The sequence below is a fragment of the Ochotona curzoniae genome, unplaced genomic scaffold (genome assembly GCF_017591425.1).
Source record: "Ochotona curzoniae isolate NIBS_2020 unplaced genomic scaffold, NIBS_Ocur_1.0 contig_883, whole genome shotgun sequence".
In the NCBI taxonomy this organism is placed as follows: Eukaryota; Metazoa; Chordata; class Mammalia; order Lagomorpha; family Ochotonidae; genus Ochotona; species Ochotona curzoniae.
The window spans coordinates 5,435,394-5,458,891 of NW_024466599.1; the positions used below are offsets into that span (position 1 = coordinate 5,435,394).

The 23,498-nt window shown below is 49.8% G+C and overlaps 1 protein-coding gene across 2 annotated transcripts in view; it reads left to right on the forward strand.

Annotated features, from left to right (window-relative positions):
- The first annotated feature begins 2,135 nt into the window (after positions 1–2,135).
- Positions 2,136–23,498, forward strand: part of TAF1B (TATA-box binding protein associated factor, RNA polymerase I subunit B) — a 67,228-nt gene continuing 45,865 nt past the window's right edge. For both annotated transcript variants that reach the window (XM_040992814.1, XM_040992815.1), the window contains exons 1-5: positions 2,136–2,186; positions 3,827–3,925; positions 10,076–10,163; positions 12,023–12,120; positions 18,005–18,100. In XM_040992814.1, the coding sequence (XP_040848748.1) occupies positions 2,169–2,186; positions 3,827–3,925; positions 10,076–10,163; positions 12,023–12,120; positions 18,005–18,100 (399 nt within the window). In that variant the 5' untranslated portion in view covers positions 2,136–2,168. The remainder of the gene's footprint in view (positions 2,187–3,826; positions 3,926–10,075; positions 10,164–12,022; positions 12,121–18,004; positions 18,101–23,498) is intronic.

Sequence of the window (23,498 nt, forward strand, 5' to 3'; positions counted from 1 at the left end):
ACCCAAAAAATATGAGCTGAGATAAATTTCCACCTATACCATGTGGGTGACAAGAACTTGAACCATTACCTGCTCCCAATGGTGCAGGTTTAATTTGCTGATATTCTGTGTGAAAGTTTTGCTTCTCTGCTTCCGAGACATTGGTCTTTACTACTGCCTTTTGTTGACATGTCCGTGTCAGGTCCTGGGGTCACGGCTGTCCTTGTCTCAGGGATGTTGACCAACACGCTCCTCTTCATTATTTGGAGTCTGTAGGAAGGGCCATCATTTTCCCTCTTACCGGCTTGCAGGATGTGACAGCGCTGCCACCTGAGCTGAGGGAATTCTGAGCAGGATTTTCACTTCATGGAGTCAATTGTCCAGTCCCTCTTGTTGCCTTTTGCTAATTTTTTAAAAAGGAATTTGCCCATCTTGTCTGGAGGTGTTCATGATTTTCTCTTTTATCTGTTAAAAATCTATGGGCCCAGTGGCGTGGCCTAGTGGCTAAAGACCTCGCCTTGAATGCACTAGGATCCCATATGGGCGCCGGTTCTAATCCTGGCAACTCCACTTCCCATCCAGCTCCCTGCTTGTGGCCTGGGAAAGCAGTGGAGGATGACCCAAAGCCTTGGGACCCTGCAGCCGTGTGGGAGACCCGGAAAAGTTCCTGGATCCTGGCTTCGGATCAGCATAGCATTGGCTGTTGCGCTCACTTGGGGAGTGAATCAACGGACGGAAGATCTTCTTCTCTGTCTCTCCTCCTCTCTGTATATCTGACTTTGCAATAAAAATAAAATAAATCTTAAAAAAAAACTATGATGTTTACAGAAATGCTTTTTTTTAAAAGTATTTATTTTTATTGGAAAATCAGACATACAGAGAGGAGGAGAGACAGACAGGAAGATTCTATTCCAAGCCAGGAGTCAAGAGGCAGGAACTTCTGGATCCGCCATGTGGGTACCAGAGCCCAAAGCTTTGGGCCATCCTCTACTGCTTTCACAGGTCACCAGCAGGGAGCTGGATGGGAAGTGGGCGCTGGGACATGAACCAGTGCCCATGTGGGGTCCCGGTACGTTCAAGGCGAGGACTTTAGCCACTAGGCTACTGCGCAGGGCCTGAGATACCATTTTTTTTTTTTTATTGTTGCTTACATTGTATTATGTAGTACAGTTTTATAGGCGCTGGGGATTCCCCCCACCCCTCCCATACCCCTCCCCCCATGGTGGATTCCTCCAGAGATACCAGTTTTATCCTTTGCTTTTCACCTTGCTCAATCTCTAGAGTTTATTGAATTAGTCCTTCATATATATATATATATATTTTTTTTTTTTAGTCCTTCATATATATTTTTAAAGATTTATTTTTACTTGAAATACAGATTTACGGAAAGAGGAGAGACACAGAGTGAGAGAGATCTTTCACCTGCAGGTTCAGAGCAGAGCTGATCCAAAGCCAGGGAGCCAGGAGCCTCTTCCACGTCTGCCAGCTGGCTCAGTTCCAAGGCTTTGGCCATCCTCTGCTGCTTTCTGAAGCCACAGCAGGGAGCTGGGTGGGAAGTGGAGCAGCCAGAACAAGAGCCAGGACTATATGGTATACTAGTATTAGACTGTGGAGTCTCTCCATTGAATGCCAGCTTCCTCTTTTAACTTCCTCCCTTTCACTTTAGCACGCATTGCTATTTTCTTTCTTCTTATTCTTCTTATTTTCTCTCTAAAACACAAGTTTCCACGATGGCTGGGATGTTGGTTTACTACATCCAGAGCCGAATCAGGACCAGCATTGTGGAGGACCCAAGGGTACCACCTCATGTTTCTAGAAGGAATCTCTGCCAAAGAAAGCATGAGAACCAGGAGGTGAACCCCAAGTCCAACTCCACATGCCCCGTGGCCCTTTGGTGGGGGGCAGACACGGGCGGCAGGGTCAGCGGCTTCCATCTCCAGCATCCGCAGTCTGCAGGAGCATGTGAGGCTTCCAGGGAAGGACCCTGAGGAGGTCATGACTGTATCCCTCAGCCCGGGTCGGTGTAACGGAGCCAGGCCAGGAAAGCCGCGCAGCAGCAGGGTGCCCGGAATCCAAGGCCAGAGCTGTGTGCGTTTCCGGGCGGACGTTTCCTCCCGGCGCTCCCGGAAGTTGCGCTCACTGCCTGGGTAACGGGGCGTGGCGGCGCTGGCGGTGCTGGCGGCTGCAGGATGGAGCTGGAGGAGGCGGTGAGGAGGCGGTGGGCCTGGTGGACGCTGGCCGCCACGACCCGCGGGGACGGAGGCTGAGGAGGGGCGGCCCGTGCGGGCACTAGCGCGGGCTTGCGTGGGCGGGATGGAGGTCGTCCGTTTTGAGGGGTGGCTCCTCCTCCCCGCCGGATCCCCAGGGATGCTAGGGTGCAGGGATGCTGGGGAGCTGGGGTGTAGGGTGCAGGGATGCTGGGGTGCAGGGTGAAGGGTGAAGGGGTGCTAGGGTGTAGAGTGCAGGGATGCTGGGGTGCAAGGATGCAGGGTGCAGGGGTGTAGGGTGCAGGGATGCTGGGGAGCTGGGTGCAGGGGTGTAGGGTGCAGGGATGCTGGGGTGCAGGGTGCAGGGATACTGGGGAGTTGGGGGCAGAGGGCGGGACTGCAGCCTGAATCCCGGTGCCCCCGGCTAGCCCCTGGGGATCTGCCTGAGAATTGTCACCCCGGGCTGGCGTGAGGATGCCCCACTGGCTTGCAGCCATCACTGCCCTTGCCCACACAGGGGTCCCTGGGATGTGACATGCTTCGTTTTGTTTTTATTTTTTTCTTTTCTAACACATTCCTTCAGCGCTGGGCTGTAGAATGGTTTTAGGGAGTGTCCGGTAATCCAATCAAAGGCAGTGAGGCAGGTAGGGCCACAGAATGGCCCAGTGACTGTCCCTGGAGTGACCGCCCCTCCCCCCCCAGGGTGAATGCCCAGTGCTGATGCTGGCAACCACTGACCGGGTCAGCGTCGCTCAGCTTTGTCCCCACACCTGTGGAAATTCAGCTAATGCTCCTTATGTCAAAAATGCTCATTCCTGGGTCCAGCCTTTGAAAGGCACAGCTGTTTTTTTTATTGGAAAGGCAGATATACAGAGAGGAGAGACAGAGAGGAAGATCTTCCGTCCGATGATTCACTCCCCAAGTGAGCACAACGGCCAATGCTATGCCGATCCGAAGCCAGGAGCCTCTTCCGGGTCTCCCACATGGGTGCAGGGTCCCAAAGCTTTGGGCCATCCTCGACTGCTTTCCCGGGCCACAGGCAGGGAGCTGGAAGGGAAGCCGGGCTGCCGGGATTAGAACTGACGCCCATATGGGATCCCGGGTGTGCAAGGCCAGGACCTTAACCACTGCGCCACCGCTCCGGGCCCGAAAGGCACAGCTGTTACAGCAGTGTCGGGGTGCCTGTTGGTGGGTACTCTGGGGAGGACCACAAAGTGGGAGACCCAGATAAGAGTGTAGGGAGCCTGGTCCAGGTTAACTTCTTTTGGCCATTTGGGCCCTGTTTCAATTTTGTTTCTTTTTAGAGATTGTTTTTATTGGAAAAGCAGATTTACACACAGAAGGAGAAGCAGAAAGATCTTCCATCTGCTGGTTCACTCCGGCTTCAACAGCCGGAGAGCTAAGCTGATCCAAAGCCAGGAACCCAGAGCTTCTTTCCACATCTCCCATGTGGGTGCAGAATCCCAAGGCTTTGGGCCATCCTCCACTGCTTTCCCAGGCCACAGGCAGGGAGCTGGATGGGAAGTGGAGCATCTGGGACACAAACCAGCGTGTGTGGGGAGGATTAACCAGTTGGCTAATCAACGTGCCGGATGTTGAATGTGTTTTCTCAATGACCCCCTTTCCGTCTTGTCCTGCAGAAAGAATTTAAGGAACGCTGCACGCAGTGTGACGCTGTCTCCTGGGGCCTCACGGATGAAGGCAGATACTACTGTACGTCTTGCCACAATGTCACAGAAGTAAGTAGCAGAGGTCATTGGGGAATTCGCCTGTGGATTAAGTCTTACCTTCTCAGCCTGGGGTGTAGCCTAGCTGCCTTAGAACTGATGGGGTTTTATCCCTCAAGCAGTACTCAGATTTCAAAAAGGCAAGAGCGCTGGGGCTTTGTCAGTTACATCAAAGATGAGCTTTTGAAATGATCAGTGAGTTCCAAATTCAAACCGCCGTGATCTGGGGAAGTAATTTAAATGTCCCCAGGAAGGTGGTGCGTTTCTTTCCGTTCCTCAACACCCGAGAATTCCTGTGGCGTCGTGATAGCTTAGGGACTTGAAGATGGAATGTTAGAAAGACTGAAGAGTGTTGGTAGTATTGGAAATGAGCTCTGCTGGCATTTTGTCTGTGTCTGGTGCTTCCTTATCATCTGTCTGGCTTTCTTCTTCTAACATCTGCGGGACACCTGCATGCCTGCTTGTGGATGGACCGAGTAGGGCACCTGCTGAGGGATGAGCGGAAGCATCCAGGCCTGTGTGTGGGGACAGGACCTGAGCTTGCCGCGTCTCACGCCAGTGTTTGAGCCCATGGCTGCTGCTTCTCCCTCCCCTCTTCCTCCTCTTCTGCTGTTATTTCCGGTGTATCGAGGAAGCCGCAGCGCAGGGCTTCTGACGGTCGCTCCTCAGGGCCGGGGTTGGAGCGGCTAGAGGTTCTTTTCATGTTGTGAGGTGCCAGGACACCCTTCAGCTAAGAGTCCAGGGGCATCTCTTGAACCAGACGTGACCTCCTGCTGCCGTGCTGATGTGGGCTGAGGGCGGAGTTCCCTCCTCCGTCCCAGTAGCGTGTCAGTCACGTCAGTCGATTCTCACTGCACTATGCATGTCTCATTTGATTTCTACCTGTGCCTTCCTGAGTTTGTGCCCAACCCAGTGGGGGCATTTCCCAGTCTGCATGAGCCCCACCCTGCCCAGCCTTCCCAGGGCCACCTCCTTTGAGGCATGGTGATTTCCCTTTATATTTGATCCTGGATCACTTTTTTTTTCTTTAATTAAAAATATTTTTATTGGGCCCAGTGCGGTAGCCCAGTGGCTAAAGTCCTTGCCTTGCTTGTGCCAGGATCCCATATGGGTGCCAGTTCATGTCCTGGCTGCTCCACTTCTCATCCAGCTCATGGCCTGAGAAAGCAGTGGAGAACGGCCCAGAGCCTTGGCACCCTGCACCCACATGAGAGACCTGGAAGAAGCTTCTGGCCCCTTGCTTCAGATCAGCTCAGCTCTGGCCATTGTGTCTACATGGGGAGCGTACCAGTGGACAGAAGATCTTTGTCTCTCCTCTTCTCTGTATATTTACCTTTCCAATATAAATAAATAAATCTTTAAAAATGTTGTTTGTTAAAGAGAACAGATTTCATGTGTTTCCAGTGAAGGTGGTCCTACTGAATAAGGCAACGTAGGGTCCTTTTGGGGAGCACGACTTCAGACCAGTACAGCCAAAAGAATGCAGAGCAGCCTGCCTGCTCCTGGACAGGCGGACTGGCCCCTGCTCCTGGGCAGGCGGACTGGTCCCTGCTCCTGGACAGGCGGACTGGTCCCTGCTCCTGGACAGGCGGACTGGCCCCTGCTCCTGGACAGGCGGACTGGCCCCTGCTCCTGGACAGGCGGACTGGCCCCTGCAGAGCCGGGGAGGAAGGGGACCTCCCCGCTCAGGCTCGGGAAGAAAGCTGGGCAATGTGTAGACCTCGCTGGACAAGGTGGGGTGCGGAGCAGCCTTGCCTTCGTAGTTTGGAAGCGCTCCACTTTTTCTCTCTCTCTTTTTTTTTTCAAATGTTGATGATCTTTACATAGTTGATTAGGGCTCAAAGGGTCAAGGGCTGCAGGAACGAGGGTAAGACCACTGTTTCTACATTCTCTTTTTTTACTTCCTGCGTCGGGGGGGAGAGGGAGAGACAAAGGGAGAAGCCACACCCAGCCTTCCAGCCATCCCAGGGTCCCTGGCGTGGGGCATGCTCCGAGGGCACTGCTCAGGTGGTTTCAATAGTTCAGCTGTTCTGAATTGCTGCCGATCTCGCCCTTCAAGCACGTTGAGATCTCTCTAGAAGCCGCTGGCTGACACATTTTACCTTAGCTTCTCCACTTGCCCAGATTTTCACTGCCAACACTTGGCTGTGGTAGTTGATCAATTTATTCTGTCCTTTGTTGTGGTACCAGGTGTCCTCTGCACGCTCCAATGTACTACCACATCCTCCAGGTGCACCTGGCTATGCTGTCCACTGCTCCGTCTGAGCCACTGAGGAGGCTCAGCTTTGACACATGCACTCCACAGTCAGACCATGGACCTGCACTTCTCTTCATGGTTGGGGATCTCAATCTAGCAGTTCAATTGGGGGATCCCCAAAGAAACTTCGTCTGAAGTGATCCCAGACCTGATTCTTATATGTGCTTGCAAGTACAGGATCTGGCACAGTCCATTGCCCCAGTCAGCCTATGCATATGCTGGTGGTTACAATTGCTGGGGTCAGTTCTGTTTCCAGCCCTGTCTTCTACACAAACCAGTGGGTGTTGGAGCCCATGCCAAGCCTGCCCACCACACACTCGCCCCTCACACAAACCAATGGGAGCTGCAGCCCTGTCAGAGTAATCCACAATAACTCCCACCAGGCCCGCCCCCTGTCCTGGTTCCCGTGCTTGCCAGTATGTACAGCTGGCTGGTCCTGTCTGTCCCACATCCCATTCAGCTCTCATATATGCCAGTGGGCATTGAAGCCTGGTTCAACCCAAGCAGCCCCACTTTCCAGCCCACGCACATGCTGGTGGGTACTATTCTGTCTACCCATGCCTGCCCTAGTCCTGGGTCTCATACTCTCCAGTTAGAATGGTTACCCAAGAGGGAGGTGCCCACTATTTCCCTACCGGGCCCTCTCCCACTCCCGAATCATATACTTTCTAGGTGGTTCTGCTGTTTACCTGGACAGAATTAGCCTCTAGTGCCAGCATCTGCCAGTTGATGCTGCAGCAAAGCCCAACCAGCCCTCACCCACTCTGAGTTTTGCTTACACCAGTCGGAACAGTCAGTCCAGCCTGGCTTTTCCCTGCTCTAGCTCACATGAGGCCACCAGATGTTGTAGCCCTGCCTGGTCTGGTCTGCCCCATCCCAGCTCACGCTCTCCAGTGGGAGTGGTGGTCCAGCAGGGGAGCCCTCCACTTCCCCGACCAGCTTTGTCCCCTCCCCGCCCCGATTCTCATGTGTGCTGGTTGGGTGCTGCGGCCCAGTCTGGTATGGCCCGCCTCATCTCACCTCAGCATTTGCCAGTGGGTGCTGTAGGCTGGCCCAGCCCAGTCTACCCCCAATTCCAGCTCATGCTGGTGGGGGTTACAGCCTAGCCCAGCCCAGCTGGCCCCCAGTCCTGGCCCTCATGTATATTGGTATGTGTTGTGACTGAACCCGGTCCGACCCACACGCTATTCTGGTGCTTGGATTCGCCAGCGGGTGATGTGAACTAGTTCAGCCTGGTCCGCCCCCTGACCTGTGACAAATGTATGCCGGTGGGTACCATTCCCTGTTCTCTTCTGGGCTGCTCCCTATTGTGGTTCTTGCATTCACCTGCATGGACTGTGTCCTGACAGAGGAGTTCCCCAGGCTCCTCCATCAGAATTTCTTTCAATGCCAGATCTCGCACACATTGGTGTGTTAATGGACCTAGCCAAGCCTGATCCGCACCCAGACACAGCTCACATATGGCTCAGAAGGGGCAGAGCCCTAACCTAGCCCATCCTACACCTACCTTGGTCCTCCAGAGCACCAATTGGTGCTGCAGTCTAGCTCAGTCCGGAGCACCTAGCCCCAGTCCACACTTGCAGCCATGTGCAGGCCAGAATGCAGCTCCCACTCTGGCCCCTGCACTCACCAGTGGGAGCTCCAACCCAGCCAGGGTGTCTCCTTAGCTTCCCAACCAGGCCTGTTCCTAGCCATAGGTCACGTGCGTGCCAGTGGTTGCTCTGCCCCAGCTTGGCATAGCCCCTCAGTGTCTGGCCTTTGTCTTAGATGCTGTAGCCTGGCCTGGCCCGCTCCCTCCCGACTCTCACTGATGCCTCGCTCCGCATTGGCAGGTGTGTCCGCTCACATGGAGTGACTGTCACAAAGGTGAACAGCATCGTTGTGAAGGCCAAGAGGCCAGCTCAGTGCCTGCTTCTGTACGACAGACCAGGCTGTGTGCGGAGCCGTTCAGCACTTCCCAGGTGTGCTGGTCACATCAAATGTGACAGAGCTGATGCACGCTCGGGTTGTGCAGGAGTGGAGTGGCCAGGTGGACAGCAGTTACGATTCTGAGGAGAGAACCAGGGTTCGGCTTGCCTGGTTTTTCTGTGCCTTTGCTTGCCCTCCGCCTTACTGTGTGGTTCTTCAAGCCCTTGACCTTGCCTGTAGTCTGGGAAAAGCCCTCTGAATTAGTAAAAGAAACTTATACATCTTTCCTGGTATGTTTTAACCCCCTCCTGAAAAAAAGAATTCAAAATTTTAAAACTGCTAATTTAGACAATGAACATTTTTGTTAGTGTTTTTTTGGGCATTTAATAGAAATATAGACTAGAATTGTAAGACTTTAATAGATTTGTATTACTTTAAAAACAATGTGTATCGTAGAGTATTTGAAATTGTGAAAATGAGAGCTGTCACTGGTGTTACTCAGCACGGATTTCCTCTTAGCCTCTCTGTCTCTCCCCAGCTTCCCTGTCGCCCCCTCCCCCTCTCCTCCCCTTCAACTCGCCCCCTCCCCTCCCCCCTCTCCTCCCCTTCAACTCGCCCCCTCCCCCTCTGTTTTGGTTGTGACAGAGCTATGTGTTCTGGTGTTTTCCTGTGCTGTTTGAAGTATTTGCAGTCATTTTTATGACTCAGTAAATATCCCATTTTGTAACCACTCAGCTGTTTGGTTAATTGTAGCTCTAGTTTGGATGTTTGGCATCCTCCAGTGTTTGGTTGTTTTAGATTTTGTCAAGTTCAGATTTTTACGTTTTTTCTTGGCCACTTTGCTGTGTTCTGCCTATCTATGCTGGACGAATGTGTTAGTATTTATTTTGACATGTCTGTTTCTCAACGCGGCAAACCTAGTATACCAGAATTGCTTTGAATATGATTTTTGTCACTAGAGAGATTGCATTCCGAGACTCTTCTTGTTGGCATGTATTCTGTTTTAATGAGAATTGGTAAATTCCACTCAAAATCTCCAACTTAGAGGCCCAGCAACGTAGCCTAGTGGCTAAAGTCCTTAGCTTGCAACCACTGGGATCCCATATGGGCACTGGTTTATATCCTAGGTGCTCCACTTGCCTTCCAGCTCCCTGCTTGTGGGCTAGGAAAGCAGTGGAGGACGGCCCAGAGCCTTGGGACCCTGAACCTGTGTGGGAGACCTGGAAGAAGCTCCTGGCTCCTGGCTGCAGATTGACTCAGCTGTGGCCCTTGTGACCAGTTGAGGGATGAGCCAGCAGATGGAACATCTTTCTCTCTGTCTCCTTCTCTATGTAAATATGATTTTCCAGTTAAAAAAAAAACTTAAACATCTCCAAATGTATAAAAATGTATTATGTCCTTTGTTGGTTAAAACGGTCACTTGTCCTCCAGAATTACGATTCAATGTTTTATTTTGATTGTGAGGATCTCTGCCTTCACCTGAATGTGAAGACTGGAATGAATTATAGTAGCCATTTAGTTGTTGTAAAGTTCTGTAGGTTTGATTAAAAATAAAAATTAGTGGTTTCACAGTTTCAGCATCAAAAGTCGTTTTAGCGCGTCCTTCTAGCACACAGACAGCAAAGTCGGATGAAAGTGACCTTTACGTAGGCTGAGTTACTAGATACAGCTGAGAAATTGTGATAGCAAAGTGTGTTTTACCTAGAAGAAAAAGTGAGTAAATTTGACCTCTTGTTTGGCTTAGTTTGCTTTTAAAGAGTTAGTACTTGATTTTAAAATGCATGTGTTTAATAGACGGGGGCTCCCGTGTTGCAGACACTGTTTTACTGGTACATGTGAGCTGATGGAACAAGATTAGCCAGACTGATAGAGTTTATTTAGTGTTTAGAGGCTGCCGTGGCTAGTCTTGGCACTCAGTTTGCCTGTTAGCGCTTCCCTGCGCGTGCTTAGCGGTCTGGGTGGGGAGAAGGGCAATCCTAAGGCTGTCTCTCTTACAGAGGTCCAAGGAGGTACTGAACACTGAAGCCATCCCCAATACCAAGATCAAAGCTATCAACCGGGGGCTTAAAAGAAAAAGCAAGCTGGGTAAGCTGTTTCTTTATTAACCTTCTCTGCTTGCATCTTTCGCCTTTGTAACTTGTGGTCACAGAATGGAAATTTTAATAGATTCTAGAGAAAATGTCAAGGGTGTTAGTTGCATGATCCACAGTGGAATTGAAGTTGGTAACTACTGGTGATGAAATTGGCAGCGAATGTCACGAAGTCTGCCCCCTTTTATCCTGCTTACTGTCCTTGAGCTGTCTGACCACGGAGCATGAGGCACAAGGAGCAGGAGCGAAGGGCGCTGTGGCCTTTCAGTTCTGCCTCGTGGCTTGTGTCGATGATAAAGACATTGGGAGAGTCTCCTCAGATGACTCACCTGTAGAAATGTCAGGTAAGCAGCCTGAACACTGTGTTCTCCTTTGAGCTATCCAGTTCTCATGCTGGATTCTGAACACACCTTTTAGGATGGGAAGAGTGTGTTCCTTTAAGATAGCCTCAGCATGGGTGTGCTCTGCGAGCTCACCCAGTTCCCTGATCCAGGGAGCACATAGACTGAGCCGTGATTGACAAGAGTCCGAGGTCAAGTCTACCTGGTGCTTTCTGCTTTTCTAACTAGTTATGAAGGACCAGCTTTTCAGGTTTGAAACCAGGCTAATGAGAAGAGTAGACTTGTACGTGAGATAGCTGTGAGGACGCATACGCATGAATTATACATACCTACGCATGTATGTGTACACACGTATCCTCGTGTGAAGTGTATTGATTTGAACTGAAAACTGGTAAAGTTTCTTGAGTCTATCAGGCAGTGCGTTATGGCACAGTGGGTTCGGCTTGTTGGTGCTGCCAGCATAGCGCGTCGGAGTGCTGCTTTGAATCTCGACTGCTCTGCTTCTGACCCAGCCTCTTGTTAATGCGCCTGAGGAGGCAGTGGGGGAGGAGTCAAGTGCTTGGGTCTCTGTCACACCTATAGGTTCAAGTGCCTGGCCCCTGGTTCCAGCCTGGCTGGTCCATAGAGCGTCAGCTCAGCTCAGCCTGGGCCATCACAGCATTGAAGGACAGAACAGCAGCTGAGAGCACGCGCTCTCTGATAAATAAATATAAATTAAAACTATTTTCTAAATGTGTTCTTATTTTATATAACAGTATTACTACTGTCATAAGGAAACTAACGGTCAGCGGATTGATTTTAACATACCTGCCTGGTCCTGGCACGTGGTTCAGTGATTGAATCCTCGCCTTGCAAGCACTGGATCCCATGTGGGCACCAGTTCATGTCCTGGCTGCTCCACTTCCCATCGAGCTCCCTGCTTGTGGCCTAGGAAGACAGCAGAAGATGGCCCAAAGCTTTGAGCGCCTGCACCCACGTGGGAGACCCAGGAGAAGCTCCTGGCTCTTGGATTTGGGTTGGCTCTGCTGTGGCTGTTACAGCCACTTAGGGAGTGAACCAGCCGGGACACAGCTCTTTCTTCTCTCCCTCTGTAAGTCTGCCTTTTCAATAAAAATAAGTGAGTCTTTTAACAAATCTCTAAATTTTTTTTTTATATTTATTGGAAAGGCAGATATACAGAGAGGAGGAGAGACAGAGAAGAAGGTCTTCTGTCTGATGGTTCACTCCCCAAGCGGCTGCAATAGCTGGAGCGGAGCTAATCAAGCCAGGATCCTCTTCTGGGTCTCCCACACGGGTGCAGGGTCCCAAGGCTTTGGGCCGTCCTAACTGCTTTCCCAGGCCACAGGCAGGGAGCTGGATGGGAAGCGGGGCTGCTGGGATTAGAACTGGTGCCCATATGGGATCCTGGCGCGTTCGAGGTGAGGACTTTAGCTGCTATGCTATTGTGCCGGGTCCAAAAAAATAAATCTTTAAAAGAAGTACGAACATCTGAAGTATGTTGTTTGTCATTTAGAAAAAGGCTGGGATTGGTATGTGTGCGAAGGATTCCAGCACATCCTGTGTCAGCAGGCAGAAGCTCTGAAGACCTTAGGCGTCAGCCTGGAGCTCAAGGTGAGTCTGGCTGTGATGAGGTGCCTGCTCGCACGCCTGTTGGGAGAAGCGGTGGACCTGTGGGGGTAGAGCGGGGCCAGCTGAATTAGTGACAGCGAGTTTGACTGCCAGAGCAGTCACTTTTCTCATGTCTCTGCCTGGAACCTTTTCCTAGACCCCCAATTCTCAGAACATTTTGCATAAATAAGCACTACATGCAAAAGAAAGCTTAAGAAAAGACTTATCTTTCAGGGTCCACTGGATAAAACCAGCGACCATGGAGACTGGTGGGGAGAGACGCACTAACCCGTGGCTCTCCACCTTGAGTGAGCGAGCTTGTTAGAGCGTGGGCGGCGAGGCCCCAGTCCCAGTTTCGGGGTCAGCAGGGCCAGGGTGAGGCCCAGGAAAGTTCACTTCCAACCATTTCCTGTGCGCCACTCGGTGCTGGCCCACTTTAATTTTGCTGACTCGCGGGAGTATTCCAGCAGTTGTTTGAAATTTCATATTGTCTCATTCAGCAGAAGCCGCTTTGGGAATTCCTTTTTTCTTTTGTTTTTTTATTATTAATTTTAAATTTGCAACGTAAAAATTGCGAAGGAGCACTTCAGTGAGTTCTCAAGCACTTCTTGCCCACTTTTCCCTGTAGACATTTCTTGTTGATGCATTTGTCATGCTTAATGAACCATGTGCAGCTCCTGACTTTTTGTTAAGGTTTTATGTATGTATTTGAAAGGTAGAGTTAGAGAAAGAACCTACATCCACTGGTTCACTCCCCAGATGGTCTCAGCAGGCAGGGTTGGGTCAAGCCAGTCAGGAGTCCCCTCCAGTTCTGTCACGTGGGTGCCGGGGTACAAGCACTTGGGCTATCCTTGTCACTTTCCCAGGCACATTTGCAGAAAACTGGATGGGAAGTGGAGCAGCCAGGAAACAAACCAACGTCCATTTGGGATGCTGGTGCTACAGGTGGCAGCTTGATACACTATGCCACAGTGCCAGCCTCCTGTTTTTATCGTTATTATTATTTTAATTTTTTAAATGATGTTTACCTAGTTGATCAGGGTAGGAACAATTGAGGGTTGGTGGAAAAGTGGGTGTGTTCATTGTTTCCAAGCTTCCATTTCTTATTCCTGTCTCTGGGGATGGGGAGAATCAAGGAGCTTTCTACCCACCCCAGCACCCGGGGGTGGGGTGCTCTGAGGGTTCTGCCCAAGTGGTTTTGGTAGTTCTGAAAAGTTGTCAGTCTCGCCGATCCAAGGATTAGGGAGCATTTTCAATGTCCGTTGGCTGACCTAGTCCATCTAACAGTCTCCATCCGCCCAGATGTTTGCTGTCATCATTGGGCTGGCGTAGTTGTCCACTTTGTTTTGTTCTTTCTCTGCAGGCCCCAATGGGCTGCATATCCTCTGTGTGGATCTGGGCCAGCCTTCCACTACTCTGTCTTTTCCATTGAGGAGGGCCAGTTCTTGCAGGTGGACCTAAGAGTGCGGGCCAGACAACCCAGGCCCCAACAGGGCCCCCACCCCTGGGGCTCACGGACCCAGAACCCACTGTACCTGGGCCAGGCTACCCACTCCTAGGGCTCATGGACCCGGCACCCACTGCCCCAGACTGGTGTGGCTCACCTTACCTCGGCATCAACCAGTGGGTGTTTTAGCCTGCCCTCAGTTCCAGCTCCTGCTGGTTGGTGCTGCAGTCTATCCTGGCCCTGCCAGCCCCCTCTCCTGGCCCCAGTGTGAACTGGTTGGTGTTGTAGCCCGACCCAGCCCCTCTGCATCCCTTACTGGTCCTCAGATGTGCCAGTGGGTTGTTATAAACTAGCTAAACCCAGTCTACTCCAACCTCCCCCCTCAGGACTGCCCCACATATATGCTGCTGGGTATTGTAGACTGGCCTGGATTGGGCTGTTCCTTGTCTTGGTTCTTGTACTCACCTGCAGGAAGTATGTCCTGCCAAAGGAATTATGGAGGCTCCTCCATCAGGCATCTTGCTGTGGCAGATCTTGTGCATACTGGTGGGTCCTTGGTCCAGGTTGACTTTTTCCACCTTTTGTTTTGGCAGAAACAGTGTCTTTGCCCAGTTGGCCCAAACCCGATCTGGTTTGACTGTTGTGTGTTGCAGCCCAGCCACACCTGGTCCACACACAGACACGGCCCTCATGTGGCTCAGTAGGTGATGAGACCTAACCAAGCATGTTCTATACCCACCATGGTCCTCATGAGTACCAGTGGGTGCCAGAGTCTAGCCCAGTCCATTCCAAGGAACATTGCAACCATGCCCAGTCAGGCCTGCTATCCCCATTATCGCTCTCACGCTCATCAGTGGGAACCCCAACCCAGCCTGATCATCCCCTTACCCCCCCCCCCGAACCAGGTCTGTTCCCATCCATAGATCTTGCACATGCCAGCAGAGAATGCTGTTCCACATGCTCCCCCACAGATTCTGCCCCCAGACCCATTCACTCATGTGCTGATTAGTGTCATGGAAGAGACTCTATTACCCATTCCCTGTTCTGACTTGAATGGGTGGGTTCCATAACCTCGCACTGCGAGTACAGTGGCATCATCTATGGAGGAACCTCGGAAGTTGTTCCTTAAATGGACATGAACTCTCAGTTCCCTGTATGCCCCTACCTGTGTTAGTTCCACACCCCCAAGTCTCCAGAACGAGCTGCTGGGCAGACCCAGGGCTTTCTTTTTTCTTTTTTTTTTTTTTTTATTTATTTTTAACTTGGTGCTTACATTGTCGTATGGAGTACAGTTCCACAGGTACTGGGATTCCCTCCCACCCCTCCCCCCATGGTGGATTCCTCCACCCTGTTGTGAGACCTCAGTTCAAAATCAATTGATACGACCCAGGGCTTTCATTGCACCTTTGGCACACTGGCCAGCAGGCCAGGTTTTAGCCATCCCAGTGGGCTGCAGACGTATCCACATCTGGGGACTAAGGTGGCACCTTTCCTGGTCCCACCGAGCTTTTCCACGGCCCGTTTTTAAGCAACACACCTGGCTGCAGACATGTCCATACTGGGGGACACAGATGGTACCTCTTTGGGTCTCGTGGAGTTTACCCACCGAGCTGACCCGGCCTGGTTTGTGCAGCCCATTGGGCTGCAGACATGTCCACCTTGGGGACACAGATGGTGCCTTTCCGGGTCCTGCCAAGCTTACCCACACCACAGCCCGTTTTTAAACTGCCTGGCTGGCTACAAACATGTGCACCCTCCAGGTCCCGCTGAGCTTACCCGTGGTAGGCTTTTTTTTTTTTTAAAGATTTATTTATTTTTATTTGAAAGGCAGATTATACAGAAAGGAGGAGACAGGAAAATCTTCCGTCCGATGGTTCTCTCCCCAAGCGGCTGCAACAGCCGGAGCTGAGCCAATCAGAAGCCAGGAACCTGGAGCCTCTTCTGGGTCTCCACGTGGGTGCAGGGTCTCAAGGCTTTGGACCATCCATGACTGCTTTCCCAGGCCACAAGCAGGGAGCTGAATAGGAAGCCAGGCCGTCAGGATTGGAACCTGATCCCATGTGGGATCCCGGCATTCAAGGTGAGGACTTTAGCCGGTACGCTATGGTGCTGGCCCGTGTGGCAGGCTTTTCAGCAGCTCAGCAGGCTGAGAGATGTCCACACCTGGATACCTAGATGATGCCCTCTGGGTCTCGCCGAGCTCGCTTGCATGGCTTACCTGTAGCTGGGTTTGAAGTAGGCCAGCGGGCTGTGGGCATGTGTACACCTGGGGACTCAGATCACACCCTCCTGGGCCAGTGGGCTGCAAGTGTGTCTATACCTGGGAACCCAATGACACCTTCTGGGTCCTGCCGAACTTACCAGCACAGCTTACCCATGTCCTGGTTTGAAGCAGCCCAGCAGGCTTGTCCACAGCTGTGTAGATCGCGTCTGTCTGAGTCCCTGCCTCCTATTTTTTTGATCTGAACTTTTTTTTTAAATCCTTGTCCCTGCCTCCTATTTTTTTTATCTACATTTTTTTTTATCTTTCTCACACCGCCCAACCTCTAGTAATAAATATTTTATGTTCAGATTGAGGTATTTTTTGGTTTTGTTTTTCATTCTTAGTTCCCAAATACTAGAAAGAGCATGCAGTATTTGTCTAGTCTTATTTCTGTTAATGTGGTACCTTTTCCTGATATTTTACTGCAAGTGATGAGATTTCATTCATTTTTATAGCTTCGTTGTCTATCACATTGCCCTGTCCTCTGGTGATGGGCCCCTTGGTTCAGGTACAGATGGGCCCCTTCTGTATTTGGGCTGCCATGACAGTGTCGCAGCCGGCGTCTGAAAGCGGTGCTGGCAGCTGTAGCTCCCAGGTGGTCAGAGACCTAAAACTGTGAATTTGTTAGAAGGAAATGCAGGCAAGATATTTCTAAACATTGTTGTAAGTGAGGATTTCTTGTCTAATACCCCAAAAGCACAGGCAAGAAAAACAAAATTAGATAAATGGGATTACGTCAAAGGACACAATGGAGTGAAGAGGTGTTTTAGGAATTCTGGATAAAGCCAGTTACTTAGCCATAAGCAGTTATTGTAACCTTACTTCATGTCCTCATTGGAAACTACATGTTAAGAGACCTGGTTGTACCGGGGAGCGAGCTTGCTGTGTGTGAAATGTGTGTTCTGAAGTGGCACAGTGGTCCACCCACTGTAAGGTCAGGCAGGAAAGAGAAGGGTCGGAGTGAGCTGAAATCACCAAGGGCAGGTTAGGGAGGAGCCTTGGCTCAAACCAAACCCAAGTGACTGCTGGACCAGTGGATGGCTGTGGTGGCCCTGCGGCCACCCTCCAGAGTCCTGTCGGAGTTAGTGTTTTGGGAGCTGCCTCAGACCCTTGCTGCCTTGGGTCAGTTTGCCGACACCAGGAGGCCCTCGCCTGCCTTCTGCTTGCCTGCCTCGGTTTATGTCTGTTGCTGTTTGTTTTCAGCTGTACGGGGCATGCCTCCATGTCACTGTCTACCCACCTTCCTTAGGGATTAATTGGACAGCAGTTTTTTTCTGAAATTAGCCCATGAATGGGACGGTTACAGCTGGCTAGCTGAGTGGTGTAACACTCAGGACACAGGCCCCAGACTCAGAGCTCACCCCAGAACCTGCCCAGGCTTGTCTGCTGACTGGATAAACTCAACAAGTTATTCTGTTTCTGCAGAAAAATAGAGATGACAGCTATCCTGCCATTTTTCTTTTAGAATTTATTTATTTTTATTGGAAAGACACATTTACAGAGGGGAAAAACAGAGAGAAAAATCTTCCATCCATTGGTTCAGCCCCCAAATGGCTAGAGTGGCCAGATTTGAAGCAGTCTGAAGCCAGGAGTTTCTTTCAGGTCTCCCATGTGGGCGCAGGATCCCAGTGCTTTGGGACATTCTCCCTTGCTTTTCTGGGCCATGAGCAGGGAGCTGCACGGGAAGTGGAGGGTACGAAGCAGCACCCATATGGGATCCTCGTGCTTGTAATGGGGAGGATTAGCCAATTGAGCTACCACGCTGGGCCCTATCCTGCATCTTGTATTAGAGCTAACTGGTGGATAATAGACAGTTATAAATGTGTTTTATTTCATATCAGCTTTCTCTTGGGACTGCGTGATACGCCTGACAGCAACTTTGAGCAGAAGTGTAGACCTGTATATGTCTTCTTTTTCTGATGCTTAATTTACTTACTCAAAGAAAAAGATTCAAGTAGGTAGTTTTCAATGTCCTTTCCTTCTGCAAAATCTTCATCCAAGAAGGATTTGTTCATCATTTCTTACATACTGATATTATGGACAACCTTTTACAGGGAAAGTGGCTAAGTATGTGTGCAGATGAAGGCGGTATGTCTGGGCCAAGGGTTCTGAAGTGTAGATGTGCCCATGTATTCTCCATCATAACCTGAATTATACTCACTCCTCTCCCACCCTAGAATGAAGTTTTACATAATTTCTGGAAGCGCTACCTTCAGAAGAGCAAGCAGGCATATTGTAAAAACCCAGTTTACACCAGTGGAAGGAGAGTTACAGTAAGTCTCAATTTTTTTTTTTCCTACATTAAAAAAAATTTCCTTCCTTTCTTCCCCACTCCCTCTCGCCCTTTCTCCCTCCCTCCCTTCCTTCCCTTCCTCCCTCCCTTCCTTTCTTTGAAAGGCTGACTTACAGAGAGATGGAGAGACAGAACCTCCACCTGCTGGTTCACTCCCCCCAAACTGCAGCAGTCCGAGCTGGGCCGGAGAAGAGCCAGGTGCGCCACCCAGTTCCCCGCTGGGTGCTGGAGCCCAAAGGCTCGGGATACCTGCTGCTTTCCCAGGTGCTTCAGCAGGAAGCAGGGTTGAACATAGAGAAGCTGAGACTCAAGCTTGTATCCACATGTGCTGCCAGCACTGCAGGTGACAGCCTTATGCACTACACCACAGCACCAGACCCCCTAAATCTCAGCTTTCCAAGGAGGGACTGGAAGCCGCGTCTTGAGATGTGTAGTGATGAAGACAGGCTTCATGTGCATTTAGGACAGTCCCCCCATTTGCAGACAGGCTCAACTTGAGGACACGTTGAGTGAAATAAACCAGGCCCAGAAAGACAAACACTGTGTGTGGCAGCTGAAATTGTAGAAAGCGAAGAAAAAAGGAACATGTGTCTGTATCAGTGTTGCTGCAAATGTAGGTTTGTAAAAGTTTGTTTTATAACTTTGTCAAACGCTACACCGTGGGGTTGGCATGGTGGCAGAGCAGGATGACCCTTTACCCTGTGGTGTCAGCGTCCCATCTGGGCGGTAGTTCGAGTCCTGGCTGCTCCACTTCTGATCCAGCTCTGTGGCCTGGGAAAACAGCAGAAGGTGGCTCAGGTCCCTGGGATCTTGCACTCGTGTTGGAGACCTGGAAGAAACTCTGGCTCCTGGCTTCGGATCAGCTCAGCTCCATCCATTTTGGTATTGAATCAACAGATCTAAGACCTTCTCTGTCTTCTCTCTGTAAAATCTGCATTTCAAATAAAAACATCTTTAAGAAATTTATTTAAAAAAAATTATACCCTTGTAGTTTTAATGATTGTGGTTACTTTAAAATTTGCTGTAAATGATTGAAAGGGTTGTTTTTTCAGTTTCGTTATTGTTTACAGCCATTATCTGTGTTCCGACTAAGCTAAGATCTTTTTGCTTTAAAAAAAATAGCAATTTCATTAGGACAGAAAGCAAAATAGAAATTACCAAGGGTTATGATGGAATATGGAGAATTACTGTTTAAAGATTACAGTTTCTAGTTGGGGAATGAAAATGTTTTACAAACATGAACAAACAGTGGTATTGGTTCTGTAGTAAATTGAATGCCACTGAATTATGGTGAAAAATAACTCAGATTGCGGGGGAAAAGGAAGAATCACTGTTGTAACATTGGAAAGAATTTTGACTTCTTATTAGACTGTTAGAAACCTAAAGGAATTTCGGGCCCAGCACAATGGCGCAGTGGTTAAGGTCCTCACCTTGCATGCCCGGGATCCCATATGGGTGCCGGTTCTAATCCCGGCAGCCCCGTTTCCCATCCAGCTCCCTGCCTGTGGCCCGGGAAAGCAGTCGAAGATGGGCCAAAGCCTTGGGACTCTGCACCCGCATGGGAGACCCGGAAGAGGCTCCTGGCTTCGGACTGGCTCAGCTCCAGCTGTTGCGGCCACCTGGGGAGTGAATCATCGGATAGAAGATCTTCCTCTCTGTCTCTCCTCTCTGTATATCTGCCTTTCCAATAAAAATAAAATTAAATTTAAAAAAAAACCTAAAGGAATTTGTAGTGGGTAATTTTCTAGAGAAGCTTAAGGAGCTTTTGGCATTGCACTATTAGCCTTCTTCTGCATGTTCATTCCTACCTACACGGCACCTCAAGATTCAACTCAGCTGTCTTCTCTCCTCCTAAACCTGAAGATGCAAAAAACAAAACAAAACCCTGAGGGCCCTGCCGCGCACATCCCCTGAGCAGCCGTGGGTCCTCTGGCAGCCTGTTTGAGCACAGGGACAGTTCCACTGCTGGCAAAGGCAGGTTGAACCCCCACTGAGGACCACTATGGTCCTCTCCAGGGCTGCTCGATGCAGTTTAGTTAAAGCTTGGGAACATAGCCAAGCATTTCTGTTTTGGCTGGGCCCTCCTGGCTTCCATGTGCAGAGTTCAGTGCCCAGGACTGAGAAGCCGAAATCCAGGTGAAAGGACGAGGCGACAGGTGGGCAGAGGCGACAGTGCAGTTTGTCCTGTGGCTGCGCCTAGCGCTGGGCCCTGCGGAAGTGCTCAGTGGGGCCGTCGCCTGTGGGATTTGTGTAGGAAATGACAGTATTTTGTCATTACTGAAGTGTGACTCAGGATCCTTTCTGGGCAAAGGCAGCAGGTGCCTCACGAGAAGAGAAGATGCTTTGTAATTCTTTCTTCCCCCATTAAAAACAGTTTAGTTCCAATCCTCTGTGTAAATGGGCATATACTCAACAAAAATACGTGCATTGCAAGGTGACACTTTGAGAAAGAAAGTAAGTACCCAGACTACTGAGAACTGGATCTTGAGTGTCACAGCTCGGTTATTTGCTGAGTGTATTCGCACACTGGGACTTTGCCCAGCACGTAGAACATACGAATCACAGCCTGGAATTCTCTGGGACATTTTTGTATTTTTAAAGAAAAGTTTTGCTGACTTCAGTAGATACCTGTGTAAAGTTATATTAGTATCACCATACATTATGGTGAATTAGGATTAAGTAAAAAATTTAAGCTGATACCATTGTTGGAAATCTGTTGACTGGAGATCTGCGAAGTTATTCTGTCAGTTCTCTATCTGAATCTGTCTGCTCACTGATAAGGTCTTGATGCCAGTAGCTTTGTATTTTAAACTGGAAAAGGGTGAGCCTTCCAGCCTAGTTCTTATTTTTTTTTTTAAGATTTATTTTTATTGGAAAGTCATATCTACAGAAAGAAGGATAAACAGAGAGAAAGAGAGAGAGCTCTTCTATCCACTGGTTCACTCCCCAAATGCCCTCAGTAGCCAGAGCTAAGCTGATCCAAAGCCACGAGCCTGGAGCTCCCACGCAGGTGCAGGGTCCCAAGATTTTGGGTCATCCTCAACTGCTTTCCTAGACTACAGAGAGCTGGATGGGAAGTGGAAAAGCATGAAGTGGGGTCCATATGGGATCCCTGCATGTGCACGGCAAGGATTTAGCCACTGAGCTGTTGCGCCAGGCCCTCGTTCTTTTTCAAGATATTTTGACTAGTTGGGTCCCTTGCGTGGCTATATGAATTTAGGGTCAAATAATTAATTTCTACAAAAACAGGTAGTTGGAATTTTGAATCTGGAGATTTGGAGAGTATTTCCATCCTGATAATATTAAGTTTTCAACTTGTCAACACAGATGTGTTTCTGCTTGGGCCCTCTTTAATTCAACAGTGCTTTGCAGCCACTCTTCTTTTCTTTTCTTTTCCTTCCTTCTTTCCCTTCTTGGTTTTTAAAGATTTATTTATTCAAAAGCTCGAATTACAGAATCATCTGCTGGTTTACTCCCCAAATGGCCACAACTGTGTCAAACTGAAGCCAGGAGCTTCTCTTCTGTTTTTAATATGGGTGCAGAGGCTCGAGCACTTGGGCCATCTTCTGTGATTTCCCAGACATATTACCTAGGAGCTGGAGTGGAAGTGAAGCAGCCAGGATTCCAAATTGGCACCTGTATGGGATGCTGGTGTTCCTGCACCACAATGCCAGTCTATGTGTACTTCATTTTTTAAAAAAAATAGCTTTTTTTTTTTAAGCTTAAGAATTTTTTTTTAAAGATTTATTTTTATTATTTTTTATTGGAAAGGCGGATGTACAGAGAGGAGAGACAGAGAGGAAGATCTTCCATCCGATGACTCACTCCCCAAGTGAGCGCAATGGGCCGATACTATGCCGATCCGAAGCCAGGAGCCTCTTCTGGGTCTCCCACGCGGGTGCAGGGTCCCAAAGCTTTGGGCCATCCTCGACTGCTTTCCCAGGCCACAGGCAGGGAGCTGGAAGGGAAGCGGGGCTGCTGGGATTAGAACCGGCGCCCATATGGGATCCCAGGCATGCAAGGCAAGGACCTTTAACCACTTGCGCCACCGTGCCGGGCCCAAGAATTTTTTTTAGGATTTATTTTTATTGGGAAGTCAGATATACAGAGAGGAGAGACAGAGAGGAAGATCTTCCATCTGATGGTTCACTCCCCAAGTGACCACCACAGCTGGGGCTGTGCCAGTCTCAAGCCAGGAGCCAGGAACTTCCTCCAGGTCTCCCACATGGTTGCAGGGTTCCAAGGCTTTGGGCCGTCCTCGACTGCTTTCCCAGGCCACAAGCATGGAGCTGGATGGGAATTGGGGCCATTGGGGTTAGAACCAGTGCCCATATGGGATCTTGGTGCATGCAAGGCGAGGAATTTAGCTGCTAGGCTATTGTGTTGGGCCCTGTATACTTCATTTTCAAAGGAAAAAGGAATCATCTTAATTTTAAAGCTTCATTTTTTAAAATGCCCAATAACTGTTTTCCTAGTGCTTTGGCTATAACTGATTTGGAACAGGAGTCTGAATCCTGGTCCTGTTGCTTTTGAGCTTTTCTGGTCTTGGGTGAGATAAATTACTGATGCTTATTTAGAAAAAAGGCACATAAAAAAGCAAATAAGTCAGGGTAAAGGGGGTAGAGAGTGGGATGGCTGGGAGGGGCGTGTCAGAGAGGGCCTTCCTGATGAGGGGTGAGGGGCAAGTGGAGCACCAAGGGGCAAATGCAGAATTCTGAGGCTGAATTTCCATCCTCCCAGAGCTACTAAGTTTAAACCTATATTTTGGTGGATCTCGGAGTGCTTTCTGTAGGTCCGATGGCTTAAGAAGCACTGATCCAAGGGAGAAGTAATGGGGTGACCTGGTCATGGCAGTGAAGATGATACTGGGATTCTAGTAAATTTAAGGACAAACAAACAAAACACTTTTAAAGTAAATTTGATTTCGTTTTATTGGTAAAAGAGAGAGCGAGTGAGAGGGTCTCTTCCATCTGCTGATTCATTCTTCTGATACCTGCAGCAGCCAGGACTGGGACCAGGCCAGACACTTCCGGCTGCATCTCAGTGCTGACTCCCTGGGTGTGCATTAGCAAGAACTGAACTGGAAGAGGAGGAGCTGAGGCTTGAACAGCGATAGGTGCATTTCAGGCAGAACTTGGGTGCACGCCATGCCTGCCACCACTCGCAAACCTTGGCCTGGAGTCAGCAAGGTCACCCGATGAACTGAAGCGGAAGTCAGGATGATGCCAAGGTTTCTGGCCTAACACCTGGATCAAATGACTTGCCATCAGGTGGAGCAGGCAGACTGGTAGCTGCGAATGAATTCAGGTTGAGCGGGTTGTCAGACTCTAGTAGGAAAAGTCGCATGTGCAGTCAGATGTGCACATCCAGCGTTCAGG